The sequence below is a fragment of the Petromyzon marinus genome, chromosome 62 (assembly GCF_048934315.1).
Source record: "Petromyzon marinus isolate PM22_M1 ecotype Great Lakes invasive population chromosome 62, UKy_Petmar_22M1.pri1.0, whole genome shotgun sequence".
Classification (NCBI taxonomy): Eukaryota; Metazoa; Chordata; class Hyperoartia; order Petromyzontiformes; family Petromyzontidae; genus Petromyzon; species Petromyzon marinus.
The window spans coordinates 3828067-3847607 of NC_133728.1; the positions used below are offsets into that span (position 1 = coordinate 3828067).

The 19541-nt window shown below is 48.5% G+C and overlaps 1 protein-coding gene across 1 annotated transcript in view; it reads right to left on the bottom strand.

The window, feature by feature from the left end:
• Positions 1–397: 397 nt before the first annotated feature.
• The window catches only part of LOC116955893 (uncharacterized), an 83525-nt gene continuing 64381 nt past the window's right edge, over positions 398–19541 (bottom strand). Inside the window, exons 9-14 of the mRNA XM_032977227.2 lie at positions 9716–9828; positions 9117–9182; positions 8457–8501; positions 7718–7795; positions 6840–6880; positions 398–5996 (exon numbers count right to left, since the gene is read on the bottom strand). Coding sequence (XP_032833118.1) covers positions 5946–5996; positions 6840–6880; positions 7718–7795; positions 8457–8501; positions 9117–9182; positions 9716–9828 — 394 coding nt within the window. The 3' untranslated portion in view covers positions 398–5945. The remainder of the gene's footprint in view (positions 5997–6839; positions 6881–7717; positions 7796–8456; positions 8502–9116; positions 9183–9715; positions 9829–19541) is intronic.

Genomic DNA, 19541 nt, shown 5'->3' on the forward strand with positions numbered 1-19541 from the left:
ACTCACCCACACACCCACTCACCCACCCACTCACACACTCACCCACACACTCACATACCTACCCACTCACTAACACACACTCACACACTCACCCACACACACTCACCTACACACCCACACACAACACCGCTCCACCCACACACACTCACTCACACACTCACCCACACACACCCACACACCCACCCAGACACACTCACCCACACACATCCACCCACACACTTAACACACTCACCCACAGACAAACCCACACACTCACCCACACACATACTCACCCACACTCACACACACACCCACCCAGACACACTCACCCACACTACACCGCGCACCCACACACACACTCACCCACACACCCACCCACTCACACTCACCCACTCACACACAACACCGCGCACCCGCGTTTTTAATCTCCAAGATTTTAATAAGACTTGCAAACAATTTAACACGCGAACTTCGCCCGCTTATCCCAACCCGCTCGGTCAACTTTGCCATTGACGCTGCGCGATCCGAGACAAACGGAAGTTTACATTTGGCTTTTAACGCCAACGTGAAACAATATACCTCGGTTAGGCAGCGCTTTTAAACATTACACATGCATAGAGAAAATAAAACAGCCTGCATACTGCGTTTAACCCGTGTGTGTGTTTTGTGTGTATCTCGAACATAACGGCAGCTTGGCCGATCTTTGTTTTCGTTTGACTTCGCGTGCCTGCTCCAACTTACGCACAGCCGTCCCGTCGAAAACAAAACAAAAAACATTATTTTCATTTTCCCCGACGTCCCGGGGAGAGGGAGGGGAGGTGAGTGGGGGGGTGGTGGTGATGACGGAAATTTTTGTTCGCTCGAAATCGCAACTCGGACGCGGAGAGTGGGGCGGGGGGTTGGTGGCACGAATGACGAATCAATCAACATTCCGATGAAATCGAATTCATTTAAAACTTGCTTCGCTTTACCACGCGGGGGCGCGCGCGTAAAGCGAAGCCGCTCGCAGTAACACCGCTAACGAGAGGGGCGTGCGGCGTGAGTTAAATCGTTTTAAAGCTTCGCATTTTTTTTGTTGGTCGTAAAAAAATGATAATAATGTTGTTGTTAACCTGGCGAAGGCCCCCACCGCCACCAGAGCTGCTACGTCGCTTTTTTGTTATCAGAAGCCACGCGGCGATATCCACGAAGGATAACAAAGTGGCCTCGTCCTCATCGTCGTCATCGTCGTCATCATCGTCACGTGGAACATTTAAAGCAGCAGCCAAGTAAGTCGATACACGCGTGGTGATGTCCGGCCCAAATGTGGAGGGGGGAGGAGGAGGGAACCGCGACCACGGGAAGAGAGAGAGACACTGCAAACTTCAAATATACAGCAGCAGCAGCAGGCGTCAGGGTCGAGATCGAACCCACGACCTCCTGTAAACCAGGCGAGGGAGTTAACATCTCCTAGACACCGTGATGATGATGAGAGAGAGACACGCAAACTCCAAATATACAGCAGCAGCAGCAGGCGTCAGGGTCGAGATCGAACCCACGACCTCCTGTAGACCAGGCGAGGGAGTTAACATCTCCTAGCCACCGTGATGATGATGAGAGACACGCAAATTTCAAATATACAGCAGCAGCAGGTGTCAGGGTTGGTCGGGATCGAACCCACGACCTCCTGGAGACCTGGCGAAAACTTCAAATCTAGAATGAATCCCTGCAGCCACGAAAGCTTTCAATCGAAATTTGACGCAATTTCGTTTCGCACGCCGCCTGTGGTTTATTATTCCACACCCCTCCCCGTCCCCCTTTAAACAAGACGCATTCCCCTTTCGTAAACAAAAACATCGATGGATACCTGCACCACGCGGGGAGGAGGACCCCCGGAAACCCCCCGGATAACAAAACAATAAAAACCCGAAGCTTTGCGCGAGGGGGCAACGCTCTATCCCCCCCCCCCACCCCCTCCGCTGCCGTACAGATGGAAACAGATGGCGTGATTAGTCCACTCCGCACGGCTCCTCCTCGACGAGTTTCACCGCACCCGTGCGGTGCGATCCACCAAGCCTCGCTGCTGCTGCTGCTGCCGCTGAGTTACGGACTACACGTGTAGCGGCGTAGCAGCCACCGCCGGCAGCGTAGCAACCGCCGCCATCACCACCGCCGCCACCACCGCCGCCACCACCACTGCAGCCACCACCACCGCAGCCACCACCACCGCAGCCACCACCACCGCAGCCACCACCACCGCAGCCACAGCCGCCGCAGCCACCACCACCGCCACCGCCGCCCCAATCGCACGGCAGAGCGCTCTCGCTGTACGATCCGACGCGGCGGAAACGAAAGGGCAGCCATGAATTTTAGGAATTAAACAATTTCACACTACTGTCCACTGACCGGGGGGATGAACGATCAAAGTCGAGGGCATCGTTGGAATGTCGTCACTTCCTGCGACGTCGCTTTCGTGTCAAACCCGAAACGATGGAATGCCTCGCGCCACGGGAAGTGACGTCACAAGAGGTGACGTCACAGAGAGTGACGATCCTTCCTGCGAGGTCACTTCCTGCGACGCCGGTACTTCTTCCCCGTCTACAGCGCGACGTCACGCTGGCGCGCTTCTGTTGCCGAGGTCATTGGCGAAAAAGGTTTTCGTTGGGAAAAAAAAAAAGATTCATGCCGTGGCCGATGTAACGCTTTGCGTCAACGTTTTCGTTTCCTTACTTTGGGCGATCAAAGTGACGGGTTGTTTTGAAAACCCATCGCTTTAAGGTCGCCTCCCCTCTTTAGTTCGGACGGCCGCCCCTGGGGTTTCCGATTTAGTTCCCTGCCTTTGAGCACTGCGTATTGCCGAGAGAATCCTAGGATGGAATAAGCATTGCACATCTGAACAAAAAAAAAAATATTTTTACATTTTTCTTCCTTCATTTCGGTCCCGTCCCAAAATTCCGTTCCTCGCGTCGTCGCTGACCTCGTCAAAGAGCATCAGCCGTCGCCGCCCTCGTCGTCATTGTCGTCATTGTCGTCATCGTCGCCGCGGGCAAACTCGCAGCAGCGGCAGCAGCAGCGGCGGCTTTCGGCTCAGCCGTCGTACAGAGAGGGCCACCGCGTTCGCGCGCGCTCTCCTGCGGCCGTCTGGAATGCTCTTGGAATGCGATATTAGAAAGCCACTGGGAGCTATGCACTTTTTAAACAGCCGTCTCGATTGACAAAAACTCATTCCTTTGCAACCGTTTTGTCGGCGTGTTCAGTCGGCTGCCCCCTTCCCTCGGCAGCTCCGATCGGCACGGTTGGCCACGTACGGTGGCGCGGAAGACGTTCCAACACCCACACGCAGTGCGGAGACGCTGAATGCCGTTAGGGAGGCGAACGTCACACGCTCGCAAGACTGGAGACGCGGCGTTGCACATCGCCGTCAACGCGAATTAGGCGCAGGCCGACCAGGCAAAATGAAAGCGCAAGTTTACTCAGTCGGGGGACGACGCGGTGGCAGCAGCAGCAGCGACGGCAACCACCGCCACAACGCCCCCTGCCTTCGACTGCGAATAAACTTGGCAAGGCCCTGCTGGAAAATAAGTCCTAAGCCTCACGGTTCCAAGGCCAGGTGCACGTTTGCCGAGCCGTGAATATTCACGGGCGTTCCTTCCTTGTGCGAATAATATTGGGCAAACGATGAGGGTGTAGGTTTAAGAAATACGTATATACGTTCTTATTGACGCCCACGATGATGGATAACTATCTATAAACTATTTAGATTTTGCCGGGTAATGCCCACTGAACTAGAAAGACAATATTTTCAGAAGCGACCTGGCCATCACAAGTGATGGCGCAACAATAGTGGCTTATCATCCATCACGTGGAAATTCATAGCAGCCAAATTCTCTGAAACGCACGACGTTGATACTAAATGTGGAGGGGGGGGGGGGAAACCCCCGGAGGACCCAGGAGAAAATCCGCGTGGCCACAGGGAGAGAAAGAGACACGAAAACTCCAAATATAGAGCAGGTGTCAGGGTTGTTATAGAACCCACGACCTCCAGTATACCAGGCTTGGTAGTTAACATCTCCCAGCCACTGTGATGATGATGATGATGATAAGAGAGGTACAGATAGAGAGATGCAAACTGCAAATATACAATAGGCATCATCAGGATCGGGATCGAACCCACGCCCCCCCCTGAATGCCCGGCGAGGTAGTTAACATCTCCTAGCCACCGTGGCCGCCCCCAAATATCGTTTGCGAGCTCCAGTTTCAAATCGCGGTTTGCTTCAGGGTGTGTGGCTGACCATGGGCCAGGCAGAATGCAGCTGTGGGTCGCGTCTTGCCCCGGAGACCACCAGCGCTGCTGCACCCGATTGGCACGTGTTTACAGGGACCCCCGATCATCACACAAACGACCAGATAGCCCGGCTCTACAGAAGCGTTGTGTACACTTGTATGCGCACTTGTTTGCATAAATGTCCCAGTCTTGCGCTTTAAGGAACGCCCGAATACCAAAGGCACCAATTGATTATAAATATATCGGTATACGAGTGATTGCACATCTATAGGTGAATGTGCAAACATATACAGCCTGTATATGTTCAGGTGTGTGCGCGCAAGTAAGATCTTGCGTGCGCGAGTGCGTGTTCATGCGTGCACATACAATGTGAATCGGACACGCATGTTTGTCCGTGCGTGCGTGGGATGTCTTCCTGATTTTCCGTTTGATATGTAAACGCCAAAAAATTTGGGGCCTCGATGTATACAATTGATCCGGAATAGTTCTTGTTGTTGTTTGGGGTTGATGTAAATGTGGCATCGTGTTTCCTGTCGTGTTTTGTTCGTATTGTTTGTTGTCGTAATGATCCGACCCCGTGCCCCCTACTGGACATCTGTGAAAAAGATCTTTAAAGCGCATCGGATTCCTCCTCCAGTATAAATACACCATTCCCATTCTGGCGTCGCTGTAAGCGATGTTACAGGAAGTGACGTCACAAGAGGTGACGTAACAGGAGGTGACACTCCTTCCTGTGAGGTCACTTCCTGCGACACCGGTACTTCTTCCCCGTCTGAAGCGCGCCGTCACGTTGGCGTCACTTCTGTTGCCGAGATCGTTTGACGAAAAAAAGTTATCGTTAAAAAAAGATTTACTTTGGGCGATCAACATACAAAACGATGATATATGTTACACTGAGTACGACAAGATTTTTTCTTTTTTTACAATATCTAATTTGAATTGAATACAAATAAAATACCAAATATAAAACACTCCACCACCCCCCCCCCCCTCCCCCCCTTATGCGTACGCTCGGGTGCCACTCAATGTGCTTATGGGAAAGTGAAGTATAACTTAACCTGGAATTCGTCGACAGCTGAGAAAGCCGTTGTTGTTCCGTAATGCGCCGCGATATTCACACGGCACCGCAACATTCACAATCGTGGAGACTGACCTTTTTCAGGCTATTAACAGACATTTGTTATCAAATTGCAGCGTATTATCCGTTCTTTTTCTAACTAAAAAAAATAAGTCTCCCACAAAACGTTTAACACGTAGGCTTTCGCGACCAATACTATACATAATAAAGGTATTTGGGTTAGATCCAGTAGGTATAAATGTGTCGTAACCCTCCACCACCCGACACGGCCAGTAAAGTTTGTGAAGGAAACAACACGCCAATTAGTTACTACTACAGCCGTCATATTCAAATTGTAAATGCTGTTTACGAGACAAACCTTACCAATTGGCTGTGTCGGGGGTTGGTGGGTTTAACGGCACATTTATATATTTACGCGATTTAACCCAAAAAAACCTGTACCATGGATGATATTGGTGTTAAACTGACTTAGTGGCTCAATGGCGGGTTTTGGTATTGGTGGGTACGCCCACGCACACGCGCGTGGACACGCGCACACGCACACACGCGCACACGCACACGCACACACGTACAATGCGAACGACCAAAGCGATGTGTGTGCCGTGAGACCAGCGCACTCTGCGTTCACACGGCAGTCATGGCCCGGAACTTGGGGTTTGATGTCACGTTAGCCAGCTGTAAGAGGGAAAGAGCGGGGTAGAGAGAGAGAGACAGAGAGAGACAAAGAGAGGCAGACACAGAGAGGGGGGGGGGGTAGAGAGAGAGGGGGGGTAGAGAGAAATAGAGACAAAGACAGATACACAGAGAGAGACACAGTGAGAGAGACACACACAGAGACACAGAGAGAGAGAGGGGGTAAATTTTGGAGAGATAGAGGGAAGAGAGATAGCCACAAGAGCAGAGAGAGGAGGAGAGAGAGAGAGACAGATACACAGAAAGAGAGAGGGTGAGGATGGGAGAGAGATGCAGGGAAGAGAGAGAGAGAGACGTTAAGAGAGAGAAGAGAGAGACAGACGTGGAGATGGAGAGGCACACATCCAGAGAGAGAGAGAGTACAAATGGGAGAGCAATGGAGTGAAGAAAGAGAGAGACGCACGAGCGGAGAGACACAGGGGGGGAGAGTGGGGGAAAGAGGGGGGAGATACAGATACACAGAAAGAGAGATGGTGAAAATGGGAGAGACATGCAGGAAAGAGAGACACGTGCGGGGAGAGAAGAGAGAGACACAGGGGGGAGACACACAGGGAGAGAGTTGGGGTAAGAGGGGAGAGGTACAGAGAGAGCAGGTAAGGAGAGGAGAGAGTTTAATGTTGTCATTTACAGTTTAAGAATTTAATTTTCCAAGCATCACCTCCGATGAGCACGGTGGCTATGTGCAGTGCGAAAGAAGTTCAACGTACTTACATACTTACATGTAATAAAGTACTGTACTTATGAATAGTCTGTACGCCTGATTTACATTGAAATACACTTCGACCATGTGTGTTTATATGTTGGTCATTCTGTCGGGTCTCTTACCTCTGACAGGGAGTCCGGGAACCCAACATTGTCTAAAGGATCTGCGGAAGAAAAGAAAATACCCCGGTTAGATGTGTAGCGTCGGATATGCATAGCGCGCACTGCCCTGTGTACACTTACCTGTAGTTGCGGGCACGGGTCTGTAGGGGGTGCCACCCTGAGCTAGAGAGACACAGAGGGAGCCGGACCGTTAAGAGGCCGAGTTCCCCCCCCCACCCGACCCCAGGTGAGGGGTTGGGGGGGTTCTTCCAGAGCCCCCTGGAAGGTTCCAGAAAGGGGGCGGAGAGTCCCCGGGACGGGTATAAAAGACGGACCCCAGGACGGCTCGAGGCAGTGCTCTGAAGACGAAGACCGAAGACCAGCTAGGCTAGGACCCTGCGACCACCGGGACCCGACGTACTTGTGAGGGCCGGGGCCGAGCGCGGACCAGCGGTCGGGACCCGCACCGTGGCTGGGTCGGGTCAGCGTAGCCTCCCCTAGGGCACAGTTAGCCGGGGGGCTGAGAGCCCGTAGCCCCAGTGCGAGGGCACGTCAGCCCGGAGGCCGTACCTCCCCAGGTAGTGGAAGTAAAAGGGGGCATCCTGTTCTAAGATTTCAATAAACTGCGTTGCCTCTAAAGACTACGTCTCCGGTCTCCGTGGGAACCCACTACAGATGCATGCCCTGGTCTCCCTGAGTGGGTAGGTGGGATGTGGTGTTGGGTGGTGGTTAGATGGTGGGTGGGTGGTGTTGGGTGGTGGGTAGGTGGTGGGTGGGTGTAGTTGGGTGGGTTGGAGGCGGTGGTGGTGGGTGGTGGTGTTAGTGGGTGGATGGTGTTGGTTGGTGGGTGGGTGGTGTTTGTTGGTGGGTGGTGGTGGTGGTGATGGTGCGACGCTCGCCTTGTGATTTTGTGGAGTTAGAGTATCGGTTGGCGTAGGAGAAGTCGGCGCCGACCGGCAGAGACATCTCATCCACGCCTGCGGGGAGCAGACGGTCAGGACAAGCGATCGCCACGGAAACAGCACCGGCTAACCAATGGCCGCTCGGGAACGCGCACGAACGATGGCATCGTCATCGTCGCCACATCGTCATCGCCGTCGTCACCGCATCGTCATCGCCGTCGTCATCATCGTCGCCATGTCGTCAACAAAGGTGCGGTCCCCACCACCTATCCCCACCCCCCATCCCCCCCGTAGCTATGGTCGAGGCTACACAGGGAACCTTTGTCTCTTGTATGGGTGTGTGTGTGTGCGTGTGTTTTTGTGTACGTGTATATATACATGGTAGTGTATAGCGGTTAGCGCAGGCCGCTACGAACCCGACCACCCGGGTTCGATTCCCGCTCGTGGCCACCAACACCGGTGACGATTATCCGAACCGGTCCTTGGCCTCCCCCCTAGGTCGACTCGGCCTCAAATGAGCACCTGGCGCGATGTGCTGTGTAAACATCGCCACTGGGGGAGACAAAGGCGGCCGGGCGTGGTGCTGGCCAACCACCCCCTCGTGTGGGTGGGTGGCCAGCTACTCGCTAACAGCACTTGCCCCAACAGTCTGTGAGAGGCTACACGCGGGATCTTTGTCTGTGTGATGGGAGGTGTGCCAGAGTGCGCAGGAGGAGAGTTAAACATTGACACTCACTTGGGGGTCTCACTGAGCTGCGATCCATTCTCCAGTCGTCGTCGCCTGCACGCCACACAAACACGCGACCGTCACGGGGCGATCACGCTACTGTCACGTGCCGAACACGCTAACATCACGTGGCGAACACGCTAACATCACGGGTCGAACACGCGACCGTCACGGGGCGATCACGCTACCGTCACGTGCCGAACACGCTAACGTCACGTGGCGATCACGCTACCGTCACATGCCGAACACGCTACCATCACATGCCAAACACGCGGCCGTCACGCGCCGAACACGCTAACATCACGTGGCGAACACGCGGCCGTCACAGGGCGAACACGCTAACGTCACGTGCCGAACACGCTAACGTCACGTGCCGAACACGCTAACGTCACGTGGCGAACACGCTAACGTCACGTGCCGAACACGCTAACGTCACGGGCCGAACACGCGACGCAACATCGGGCAGCCTCCTCGCGGCGTCGCCGCTGCGTCGCAACAACGCGCCCCCATTTTGTTTCCCCCGGTGAAGTAATTCCGCGAGCAATTTCATGAGGAAAACGTCGGCCGGCTTCTCGTCGGCTGTCCCTGCTTTGACTGGGCCCACCTCCTGGTCCGCACCTCCCCCCCCCGACCCCGGGTACTCTCGGACGCGAGTGGCCGTCGCCTCACCGCGTGCTCCTCTGGAGAAGTCGGGCGTGTAGGAGTTGTAGGCCGGGTTCGATTGCCCCATCGTGTCTGGGACGGGAAGACACACACGGGGGATGTCGAGACGCGAAGCGGCACAGGCGGCAAACGCTAAAAGCCGGTCCCACCTTCCCCGAGTCTCGCTCGAAACTCCAACCCGGAGACCCGGAGACCCGAACCTCGGCACGGCCCTGGTACGGCTCGGTTTGTGCCGGTGGAAAAGAAACCCGGGCCATTACAGGCTGACTCAGCACGGCTCGGTGTGTCCCAGTGGAAAAGAAACCCGGGCCATGCCAGGCTGGCTCAGCACGGCTCGGTTTGTCCCAGTGCAAAAGAAACCCGGGCCATGCCAGGCTGGCTCAGCACGGCTCGGTTTGTCCCAGTGGAAAAGCAACCCGGGCCATGCCAGGCTGGCTCAGCATGGCTGGGTTTTTGCCAGTGGAAAAGAAACCCGGGCCATGCCAGGCTGGCTCAGCACGGCCCGGTTTGTCCCAGTGGAAAAGCAACCCGAGCCGTGCCAGGCTGTCCCGGCACGACCTTGGCATGGCTCGGTTTTGGTGCCAGTGGAAAAGGCGTCATCCCACCGCTGTGTGCGTTCCCGTTGGGGTGGAACGACGTGCTGAGCGTGCCGTTCCGTCCGCCCATGGTGTCGCCCGTCGTCCACGGCCTCTGGTGCTCCGGCGGTGGCTCCATGCGTCTGCGTCAACAACGCCGTCAACAACTCCGTCAACAACAACGCCGTCGATGACGCAGTCGCCATCCACGGCACCGCGACAGTCATCAACATCATAATCACCATCAAGCGCATCATAATCACGACAGTCGCTACTGTCACTCAACATCACCACCATCATCAGCCATCACCAATAACACCATCCCCCCCCCCACCCCGCAACATCACCAGAACCACAATCGCTGACGATGCCATTATTATCGCCATTATCGCCATCCGTGGCACCGTGCTAATCATAACCACGATAATGACCACCATCATAATCACCACCATCATCATCCCCCATAACGCCATCATCACAATCACCATCAGGCACATTATAATCGCAATAGCCGCCGTCACATCATCATCATCGTCGTCGTCATCATCAGACGTTACCAATACCATCCATCCGAACATCACCAGTACCACCACCGCTGACAATGCCATAAAGCAATTTTTTTTTGGTTTTACGAATAAAACTTCCTTGAACACATTAATCGCGCGTAGGGTTTTTTAATTATTAAGAGCTTCGTAGCTCATCGGATTCCTCCTCTGGCTGGAGTCTAAAAGCAGATTGTCGTGATGCCGAGTGTGGAGCCACTTTCCTGCCAAAACGGGCAATTGTCCACCGGGAGGGCTGACAGCGAAAAGTAATCTTTTAAAAAATAATAATCTTTTTTTTTTAAACACGCTTTAATGAAATGTACCGTACGAGTAACGGCAGAACTCCACGACTCCAGGAAGTGGCCCCAGAAGCTCGCCACGACGTAAGGGGACCGTGGACCAATCACAGCCAACGTCAGTTGAGCGTGGACAATCAGACCCAAGCCGAAACATAACATGTAAAAATAATAATTTTTAAAATGTGTGGGGTTTTTTTAATGATAAAATAAAGTATTGTCATCTGTAAGATATAAGTATACCAAGTTTGCAGTCGATACCACATTGGAAAGTGGGTTACAATTGAGTTACAAGATTTTGAGCATACAACGACGACAGACAGAGTGAGTGAAATAAAAGCGTGTGAAAATGTAAGTAAACTATCTTATCATTTTACCGGTTAAGGTCCACTGAGCTACATAGCTCATTGGTCAGAATGGACCCGGCCATCACGAACGATAGCCCAAACGAGGTGGCTTAACGTCGCATGGAAACGTATAGCAGCGGAAATAAAAATCTAAAATATCAGAATCAGAAGATGTTTTGTCTATACTGCGGGAGGCATCCAATAAGGGGGCGTCCATAAATGACGTCACAAAAAGTCAAAAACCCCCCCCAAAAAAAAACATGCTTCAAATCGCTTTAAACTATTGTCACATTGTAGTGCGTATTGAATGTGGCGCTGCACTCTGATGTTGTAGGAGAAAACCTTTATTAAAAAAGTATCTTTATGAAGTAGAAACGTGTTGTCTATATTTATTTAAAGTTGCGCATTTTGATGTGACGTCACATTTATCAAATACCCCCCCCCCCTCGTCACACATCGTCACTAATGTCTGACCCCCCCCCTCCCAGGTGCGTGACGTCATTTATGGTGGAGAGGGGAGGGTGGGGAGGGGCTGGGTGGGGAGGGAGGGGCTGGGTGGGGAGGGAGGGGCAGGGTGGGGAGGGTGGGGAGGGGCTGGGTGGGGGGTGGGAGGGGAGGGGCTGGGTGGGGAGGGGCTGGTCACCCCGTGGTGCCCCCCTTATAAAACTCAACGTTTCACCTACTCACGCCGGCTTGTGCCCGCCCTCACAGTCGGGCATATTGTGCGGAATACACCACGTGGTGGTGGTGCCATTGACCCTGGCGTCTTCTGGTCCTACACCAATGGAGACTAGGCTCTAAGAAAAGCTGTCTCGGGTGTGGACCAATCAAATTCAAGGACAGTGCATATTATTATCAGAGTTGTCTTTTTTGTTTGCATTTTGACTGCTTGTGTTGTGGTTATTGCAAACATGAAGCCTTGAATAAAGGTGTCAGTTTTTGTGCCAGTTAAAAGGGTAAAACCTATTCCTATATCATTAACTTGTTATTATTATTATTCTTAGTTTTTTCGGTAAAGTCACGTTGAAGAGAAACAACAAAATAACAAAATATATATAAAACAATAAAAAATTCTCACGACGTTTCGACCATAACTCAAACGGTCATCATCAGGTGTGTCGGTTTGCATAAATTTATTTTGAAAACGGCATATTTATTTATTTATATATAAAAATAACGTTTGCGTCACGCGCAACGATTGGCTGTTTGCCAGGACTAGTCCATCTATTTTTTGAAAAGAGGAGGGGGGAGACGAAATTTGTTTTTATGTATGCTGTCTGAAAGCCACTGTAAGCGTGAACAATCAATCAAGAACTGAAATGATTGATCAAATCTTTCCAATGATTGCTAAGATAGAATCCATCTTCTCGGTTGAAATTGTCTCTGTGTTTGTATATGTGGATAGCCTCATGAACGAATCTCTCATGGAAGCCAGATGGCTTACAAAGAACCTCCGTCTTGGAAAAGTCAATGGCATGTGAGCCTACTGAATTAGAACAATGATCTGCTACGGCCGAGGTGTTGGTCCTACCGTGTTTAAGGTCTGCTTTATGTTCACGAATGCGGTCCGAGATATGGCGTTTGGTTTCTCCAATGTAACTACTACCACAGAGGCAACTTAGTTTGTAGACACCAGGGTATTGTATGTCCGGAATCACATCTTTTACAGACGGAACCAGATCACGGATTTTATGTAATGTGTTGAAACGGACCTGGATCTTGTGTTTATTCAAGATTTTGGAGATCTTTTTTGTGATCCCAGCAATGTAGGGTAAAGTGATGGTTTTGAAAGGCTCCTCAAGAGGGTTCTTCTTCATGGTTTGAGTGATAGCTTTGCGGATTGTATAGTCGGAGTAACCATTAGCCCTAAGAGCTTGGTGTACGTGCTTGAGTTCACTGCTTATGTGTTCCTGGTCGGATATGCATTGGGCTCTATGATACAGAGTCTTGATGAGATAATTCTTCTGTGATGGATGGTGGTGGGAATCCGGTTTCAGATAAGCATCCGTATGGGTAGCTTTCCTGTAGACAGAGTGGCTCATTGAACCATCAGGTCTCTTTTTAATTAGGACATCCAAAAAAGGTATCTTGCCATCTATTTCGACTTCCATGGTAAATCTGATGGCTGGGTGTATGGAATTGATGTGGTCGAAGAATTGGTCTAGAGCAGGCCGGCCATGTGGCCAGATGACAAAAGTGTCATCCACGTACCTCTTCCATAAGGTTGGGCGCAGAGTGGCAGTCTGGATGGCGTCAGTCTCAAATTTCTCCATGAAAATGTTAGCTATAACTGGAGAAAGGGGGGAGCCCATTGGGGTGCCCTCAGTTTGTTTGTAGAAAGTTCCATTCCAAGTGAAGTATGTATTGGTTAAACAGTGTCTCACCAGGGGGGGTACCTCAGTGTTTAGTCCTTGATGAACCAAGTCTTCAATGATTGCAATGGTGTCAGGTACAGGAACCTTGGTGAATAAGGAAACTACATCAAAACTGACAAGCAGGTCGTCTGGGGACAGGGAAATACCCTTGATTGTTGATACCAGGTGAGTAGAATTTTGTACCGCAGAGGTGGTCTTTCCAGTGAAAGGACGCAGGATTTCAGACAAAAAACGAGCTAGTTTGTAGGTGGGGGAGCTGATAGTAGAGACTATGGGACGAAGAGGTGTATCAACTTTATGTATTTTTGGTAAGCCGTATAATCTTGGTGGCCTGGCAGCAGAAGGTTTCAACGAAAACTGTTTAGATTGATCAATTAATGCGGTTGAATCAGAAATTATTTTGTTGGTTTGTGTGACGAGGCTGTTGGTGGGATCTCTTTTTATTTTTGTATAACTACCATCGTCGAGTAATTCTTTAATTTTGTTGTTGTATTCTATTTTATCCATGATAACAGTAGCATTGCCTTTGTCAGCTGAGAGAACTACAATATCATTCCTCTTTTTTAATTTATATAATTCAAAACGCTCATCTTTGCTGAGGTTGCTAGCTGGCATCTTAGCGTTTTTGAGGGTTGCAGCGATTTCAGATCTTGCTACGTCTGCAGCGATGTGACCCAGGCCCCTGAGAGCAACGTCTACTTGGGCAATTATATCATTAACTGGTATGTGTTTAGGTGTGACTGCAAAGTTTAGACCTTTAGCTAAAACGGATTTCAGACCATCGGAAATAGAACTGTTACTGCGATTAATTACGACTTTATTAACGTCTAACTTTTTGGTGTGTGGGTCCGGTCTTTTGTTGAAAAGGAGGTTAAATTTGGAAATCAGGTTTTCCTTACATTTGGTCGACATAGTAGCAGCTGAAGAGGCAGTCATATTGTCTACATGTTCCCAATCCGATGTGGACATTATTGCCGTCAATGATAAGTGTGATTTGTAGAGTGTCTTGTCTAACTGATCTAGTTCTGTGCGTATAAGTCTGATTTTTTCTGAGATAAGAGCTAAGCTAGTTTTGAAAAGAATTCGTTTCGCATTAGAAGAAGTTACAGTAGCAGAGGTGAGTGTAAATGCGATTGGTATTACCCCAGAGTCGCGGCATCTCTTCAGGAAGGTGAGAGACTCGATCAGCTGAGCTTTCTTATCCCGGAGTTTGTTGAAGGATCTTAAAGTTATGTGAAAACCCTCCCCGTAGAGGCGATTAAATTTTGATTTAAAGCTTTCGTGACTGCAGTAATTCATATTCTTAGTTTTTTCGGTAAAGTCACGTTGAAGAGAAACAACAAAATAACAAAATATATATAAAACAATAAAAAATTCTCACGACGTTTCGACCATAACTCAAACGGTCATCATCAGGTGTGTCGGTTTGCATAAATTTATTTTGAAAACGGCATATTTATTTATTTATATATAAAAATAACGTTTGCGTCACGCGCAACGATTGGCTGTTTGCCAGGACTAGTCCATCTATTTTTTGAAAAGAGGAGGGGGGAGACGAAATTTGTTTTTATGTATGCTGTCTGAAAGCCACTGTAAGCGTGAACAATCAATCAAGAACTGAAATGATTGATCAAATCTTTCCAATGATTGCTAAGATAGAATCCATCTTCTCGGTTGAAATTGTCTCTGTGTTTGTATATGTGGATAGCCTCATGAACGAATCTCTCATGGAAGCCAGATGGCTTACAAAGAACCTCCGTCTTGGAAAAGTCAATGGCATGTGAGCCTACTGAATTAGAACAATGATCTGCTACGGCCGAGGTGTTGGTCCTACCGTGTTTAAGGTCTGCTTTATGTTCACGAATGCGGTCCGAGATATGGCGTTTGGTTTCTCCAATGTAACTACTACCACAGAGGCAACTTAGTTTGTAGACACCAGGGTATTGTATGTCCGGAATCACATCTTTTACAGACGGAACCAGATCACGGATTTTATGTAATGTGTTGAAACGGACCTGGATCTTGTGTTTATTCAAGATTTTGGAGATCTTTTTTGTGATCCCAGCAATGTAGGGTAAAGTGATGGTTTTGAAAGGCTCCTCAAGAGGGTTCTTCTTCATGGTTTGAGTGATAGCTTTGCGGATTGTATAGTCGGAGTAACCATTAGCCCTAAGAGCTTGGTGTACGTGCTTGAGTTCACTGCTTATGTGTTCCTGGTCGGATATGCATTGGGCTCTATGATACAGAGTCTTGATGAGAGAATTCTTCTGTGATGGATGGTGGTGGGAATCCGGTTTCAGATAAGCATCCGTATGGGTAGCTTTCCTGTAGACAGAGTGGCTCATTGAACCATCAGGTCTCTTTTTAATTAGGACATCCAAAAAAGGTATCTTGCCATCTATTTCGACTTCCATGGTAAATCTGATGGCTGGGTGTATGGAATTGATGTGGTCGAAGAATTGGTCTAGAGCAGGCCGGCCATGTGGCCAGATGACAAAAGTGTCATCCACGTACCTCTTCCATAAGGTTGGGCGCAGAGTGGCAGTCTGGATGGCGTCAGTCTCAAATTTCTCCATGAAAATGTTAGCTATAACTGGAGAAAGGGGGGAGCCCATTGGGGTGCCCTCAGTTTGTTTGTAGAAAGTTCCATTCCAAGTGAAGTATGTATTGGTTAAACAGTGTCTCACCAGGGGGGGTACCTCAGTGTTTAGTCCTTGATGAACCAAGTCTTCAATGATTGCAATGGTGTCAGGTACAGGAACCTTGGTGAATAAGGAAACTACATCAAAACTGACAAGCAGGTCGTCTGGGGACAGGGAAATACCCTTGATTGTTGATACCAGGTGAGTAGAATTTTGTACCGCAGAGGTGGTCTTTCCAGTGAAAGGACGCAGGATTTCAGACAAAAAACGAGCTAGTTTGTAGGTGGGGGAGCTGATAGTAGAGACTATGGGACGAAGAGGTGTATCAACTTTATGTATTTTTGGTAAGCCGTATAATCTTGGTGGCCTGGCAGCAGAAGGTTTCAACGAAAACTGTTTAGATTGATCAATTAATGCGGTTGAATCAGAAATTATTTTGTTGGTTTGTGTGACGAGGCTGTTGGTGGGATCTCTTTTTATTTTTGTATAACTACCATCGTCGAGTAATTCTTTAATTTTGTTGTTGTATTCTATTTTATCCATGATAACAGTAGCATTGCCTTTGTCAGCTGAGAGAACTACAATATCATTCCTCTTTTTTAATTTATATAATTCAAAACGCTCATCTTTGCTGAGGTTGCTAGCTGGCATCTTAGCGTTTTTGAGGGTTGCAGCGATTTCAGATCTTGCTACGTCTGCAGCGATGTGACCCAGGCCCCTGAGAGCAACGTCTACTTGGGCAATTATATCATTAACTGGTATGTGTTTAGGTGTGACTGCAAAGTTTAGACCTTTAGCTAAAACGGATTTCAGACCATCGGAAATAGAACTGTTACTGCGATTAATTACGACTTTATTAACGTCTAACTTTTTGGTGTGTGGGTCCGGTCTTTTGTTGAAAAGGAGGTTAAATTTGGAAATCAGGTTTTCCTTACATTTGGTCGACATAGTAGCAGCTGAAGAGGCAGTCATATTGTCTACATGTTCCCAATCCGATGTGGACATTATTGCCGTCAATGATAAGTGTGATTTGTAGAGTGTCTTGTCTAACTGATCTAGTTCTGTGCGTATAAGTCTGATTTTTTCTGAGATAAGAGCTAAGCTAGTTTTGAAAAGAATTCGTTTCGCATTAGAAGAAGTTACAGTAGCAGAGGTGAGTGTAAATGCGATTGGTATTACCCCAGAGTCGCGGCATCTCTTCAGGAAGGTGAGAGACTCGATCAGCTGAGCTTTCTTATCCCGGAGTTTGTTGAAGGATCTTAAAGTTATGTGAAAACCCTCCCCGTAGAGGCGATTAAATTTTGATTTAAAGCTTTCGTGACTGCAGTAATTCATATTCTTAGTTTTTTCGGTAAAGTCACGTTGAAGAGAAACAACAAAATAACAAAATATATATAAAACAATAAAAAATTCTCACGACGTTTCGACCATAACTCAAACGGTCATCATCAGGTGTGTCGGTTTGCATAAATTTATTTTGAAAACGGCATATTTATTTATTTATATATAAAAATAACGTTTGCGTCACGCGCAACGATTGGCTGTTTGCCAGGACTAGTCCATCTATTTTTTGAAAAGAGGAGGGGGGAGACGAAATTTGTTTTTATGTATGCTGTCTGAAAGCCACTGTAAGCGTGAACAATCAATCAAGAACTGAAATGATTGATCAAATCTTTCCAATGATTGCTAAGATAGAATCCATCTTCTCGGTTGAAATTGTCTCTGTGTTTGTATATGTGGATAGCCTCATGAACGAATCTCTCATGGAAGCCAGATGGCTTACAAAGAACCTCCGTCTTGGAAAAGTCAATGGCATGTGAGCCTACTGAATTAGAACAATGATCTGCTACGGCCGAGGTGTTGGTCCTACCGTGTTTAAGGTCTGCTTTATGTTCACGAATGCGGTCCGAGATATGGCGTTTGGTTTCTCCAATGTAACTACTACCACAGAGGCAACTTAGTTTGTAGACACCAGGGTATTGTATGTCCGGAATCACATCTTTTACAGACGGAACCAGATCACGGATTTTATGTAATGTGTTGAAACGGACCTGGATCTTGTGTTTATTCAAGATTTTGGAGATCTTTTTTGTGATCCCAGCAATGTAGGGTAAAGTGATGGTTTTGAAAGGCTCCTCAAGAGGGTTCTTCTTCATGGTTTGAGTGATAGCTTTGCGGATTGTATAGTCGGAGTAACCATTAGCCCTAAGAGCTTGGTGTACGTGCTTGAGTTCACTGCTTATGTGTTCCTGGTCGGATATGCATTGGGCTCTATGATACAGAGTCTTGATGAGAGAATTCTTCTGTGATGGATGGTGGTGGGAATCCGGTTTCAGATAAGCATCCGTATGGGTAGCTTTCCTGTAGACAGAGTGGCTCATTGAACCATCAGGTCTCTTTTTAATTAGGACATCCAAAAAAGGTATCTTGCCATCTATTTCGACTTCCATGGTAAATCTGATGGCTGGGTGTATGGAATTGATGTGGTCGAAGAATTGGTCTAGAGCAGGCCGGCCATGTGGCCAGATGACAAAAGTGTCATCCACGTACCTCTTCCATAAGGTTGGGCGCAGAGTGGCAGTCTGGATGGCGTCAGTCTCAAATTTCTCCATGAAAATGTTAGCTATAACTGGAGAAAGGGGGGAGCCCATTGGGGTGCCCTCAGTTTGTTTGTAGAAAGTTCCATTCCAAGTGAAGTATGTATTGGTTAAACAGTGTCTCACCAGGGGGGGTACCTCAGTGTTTAGTCCTTGATGAACCAAGTCTTCAATGATTGCAATGGTGTCAGGTACAGGAACCTTGGTGAATAAGGAAACTACATCAAAACTGACAAGCAGGTCGTCTGGGGACAGGGAAATACCCTTGATTGTTGATACCAGGTGAGTAGAATTTTGTACCGCAGAGGTGGTCTTTCCAGTGAAAGGACGCAGGATTTCAGACAAAAAACGAGCTAGTTTGTAGGTGGGGGAGCTGATAGTAGAGACTATGGGACGAAGAGGTGTATCAACTTTATGTATTTTTGGTAAGCCGTATAATCTTGGTGGCCTGGCAGCAGAAGGTTTCAACGAAAACTGTTTAGATTGATCAATTAATGCGGTTGAATCAGAAATTATTTTGTTGGTTTGTGTGACGAGGCTGTTGGTGGGATCTCTTTTTATTTTTGTATAACTACCATCGTCGAGTAATTCTTTAATTTTGTTGTTGTATTCTATTTTATCCATGATAACAGTAGCATTGCCTTTGTCAGCTGAGAGAACTACAATATCATTCCTCTTTTTTAATGTATATAATTCAAAACGCTCATCTTTGCTGAGGTTGCTAGCTGGCATCTTAGCGTTTTTGCGGGTTGCAGTGATTTCAGATCTTGCTACGTCTGCAGCGATGTGACCCAGGCCCCTGAGAGCAACGTCTACTTGGGCAATTATATCATTAACTGGTATGTGTTTAGGTGTGACTGCAAAGTTTAGACCTTTAGCTAAAACGGATTTCAGACCATCGGAAATAGAACTGTTACTGCGATTAATTACGACTTTATTAACGTCTAACTTTTTGGTGTGTGGGTCCGGTCTTTTGTTGAAAAGGAGGTTAAATTTGGAAATCAGGTTTTCCTTACATTTGGTCGACATAGTAGCAGCTGAAGAGGCAGTCATA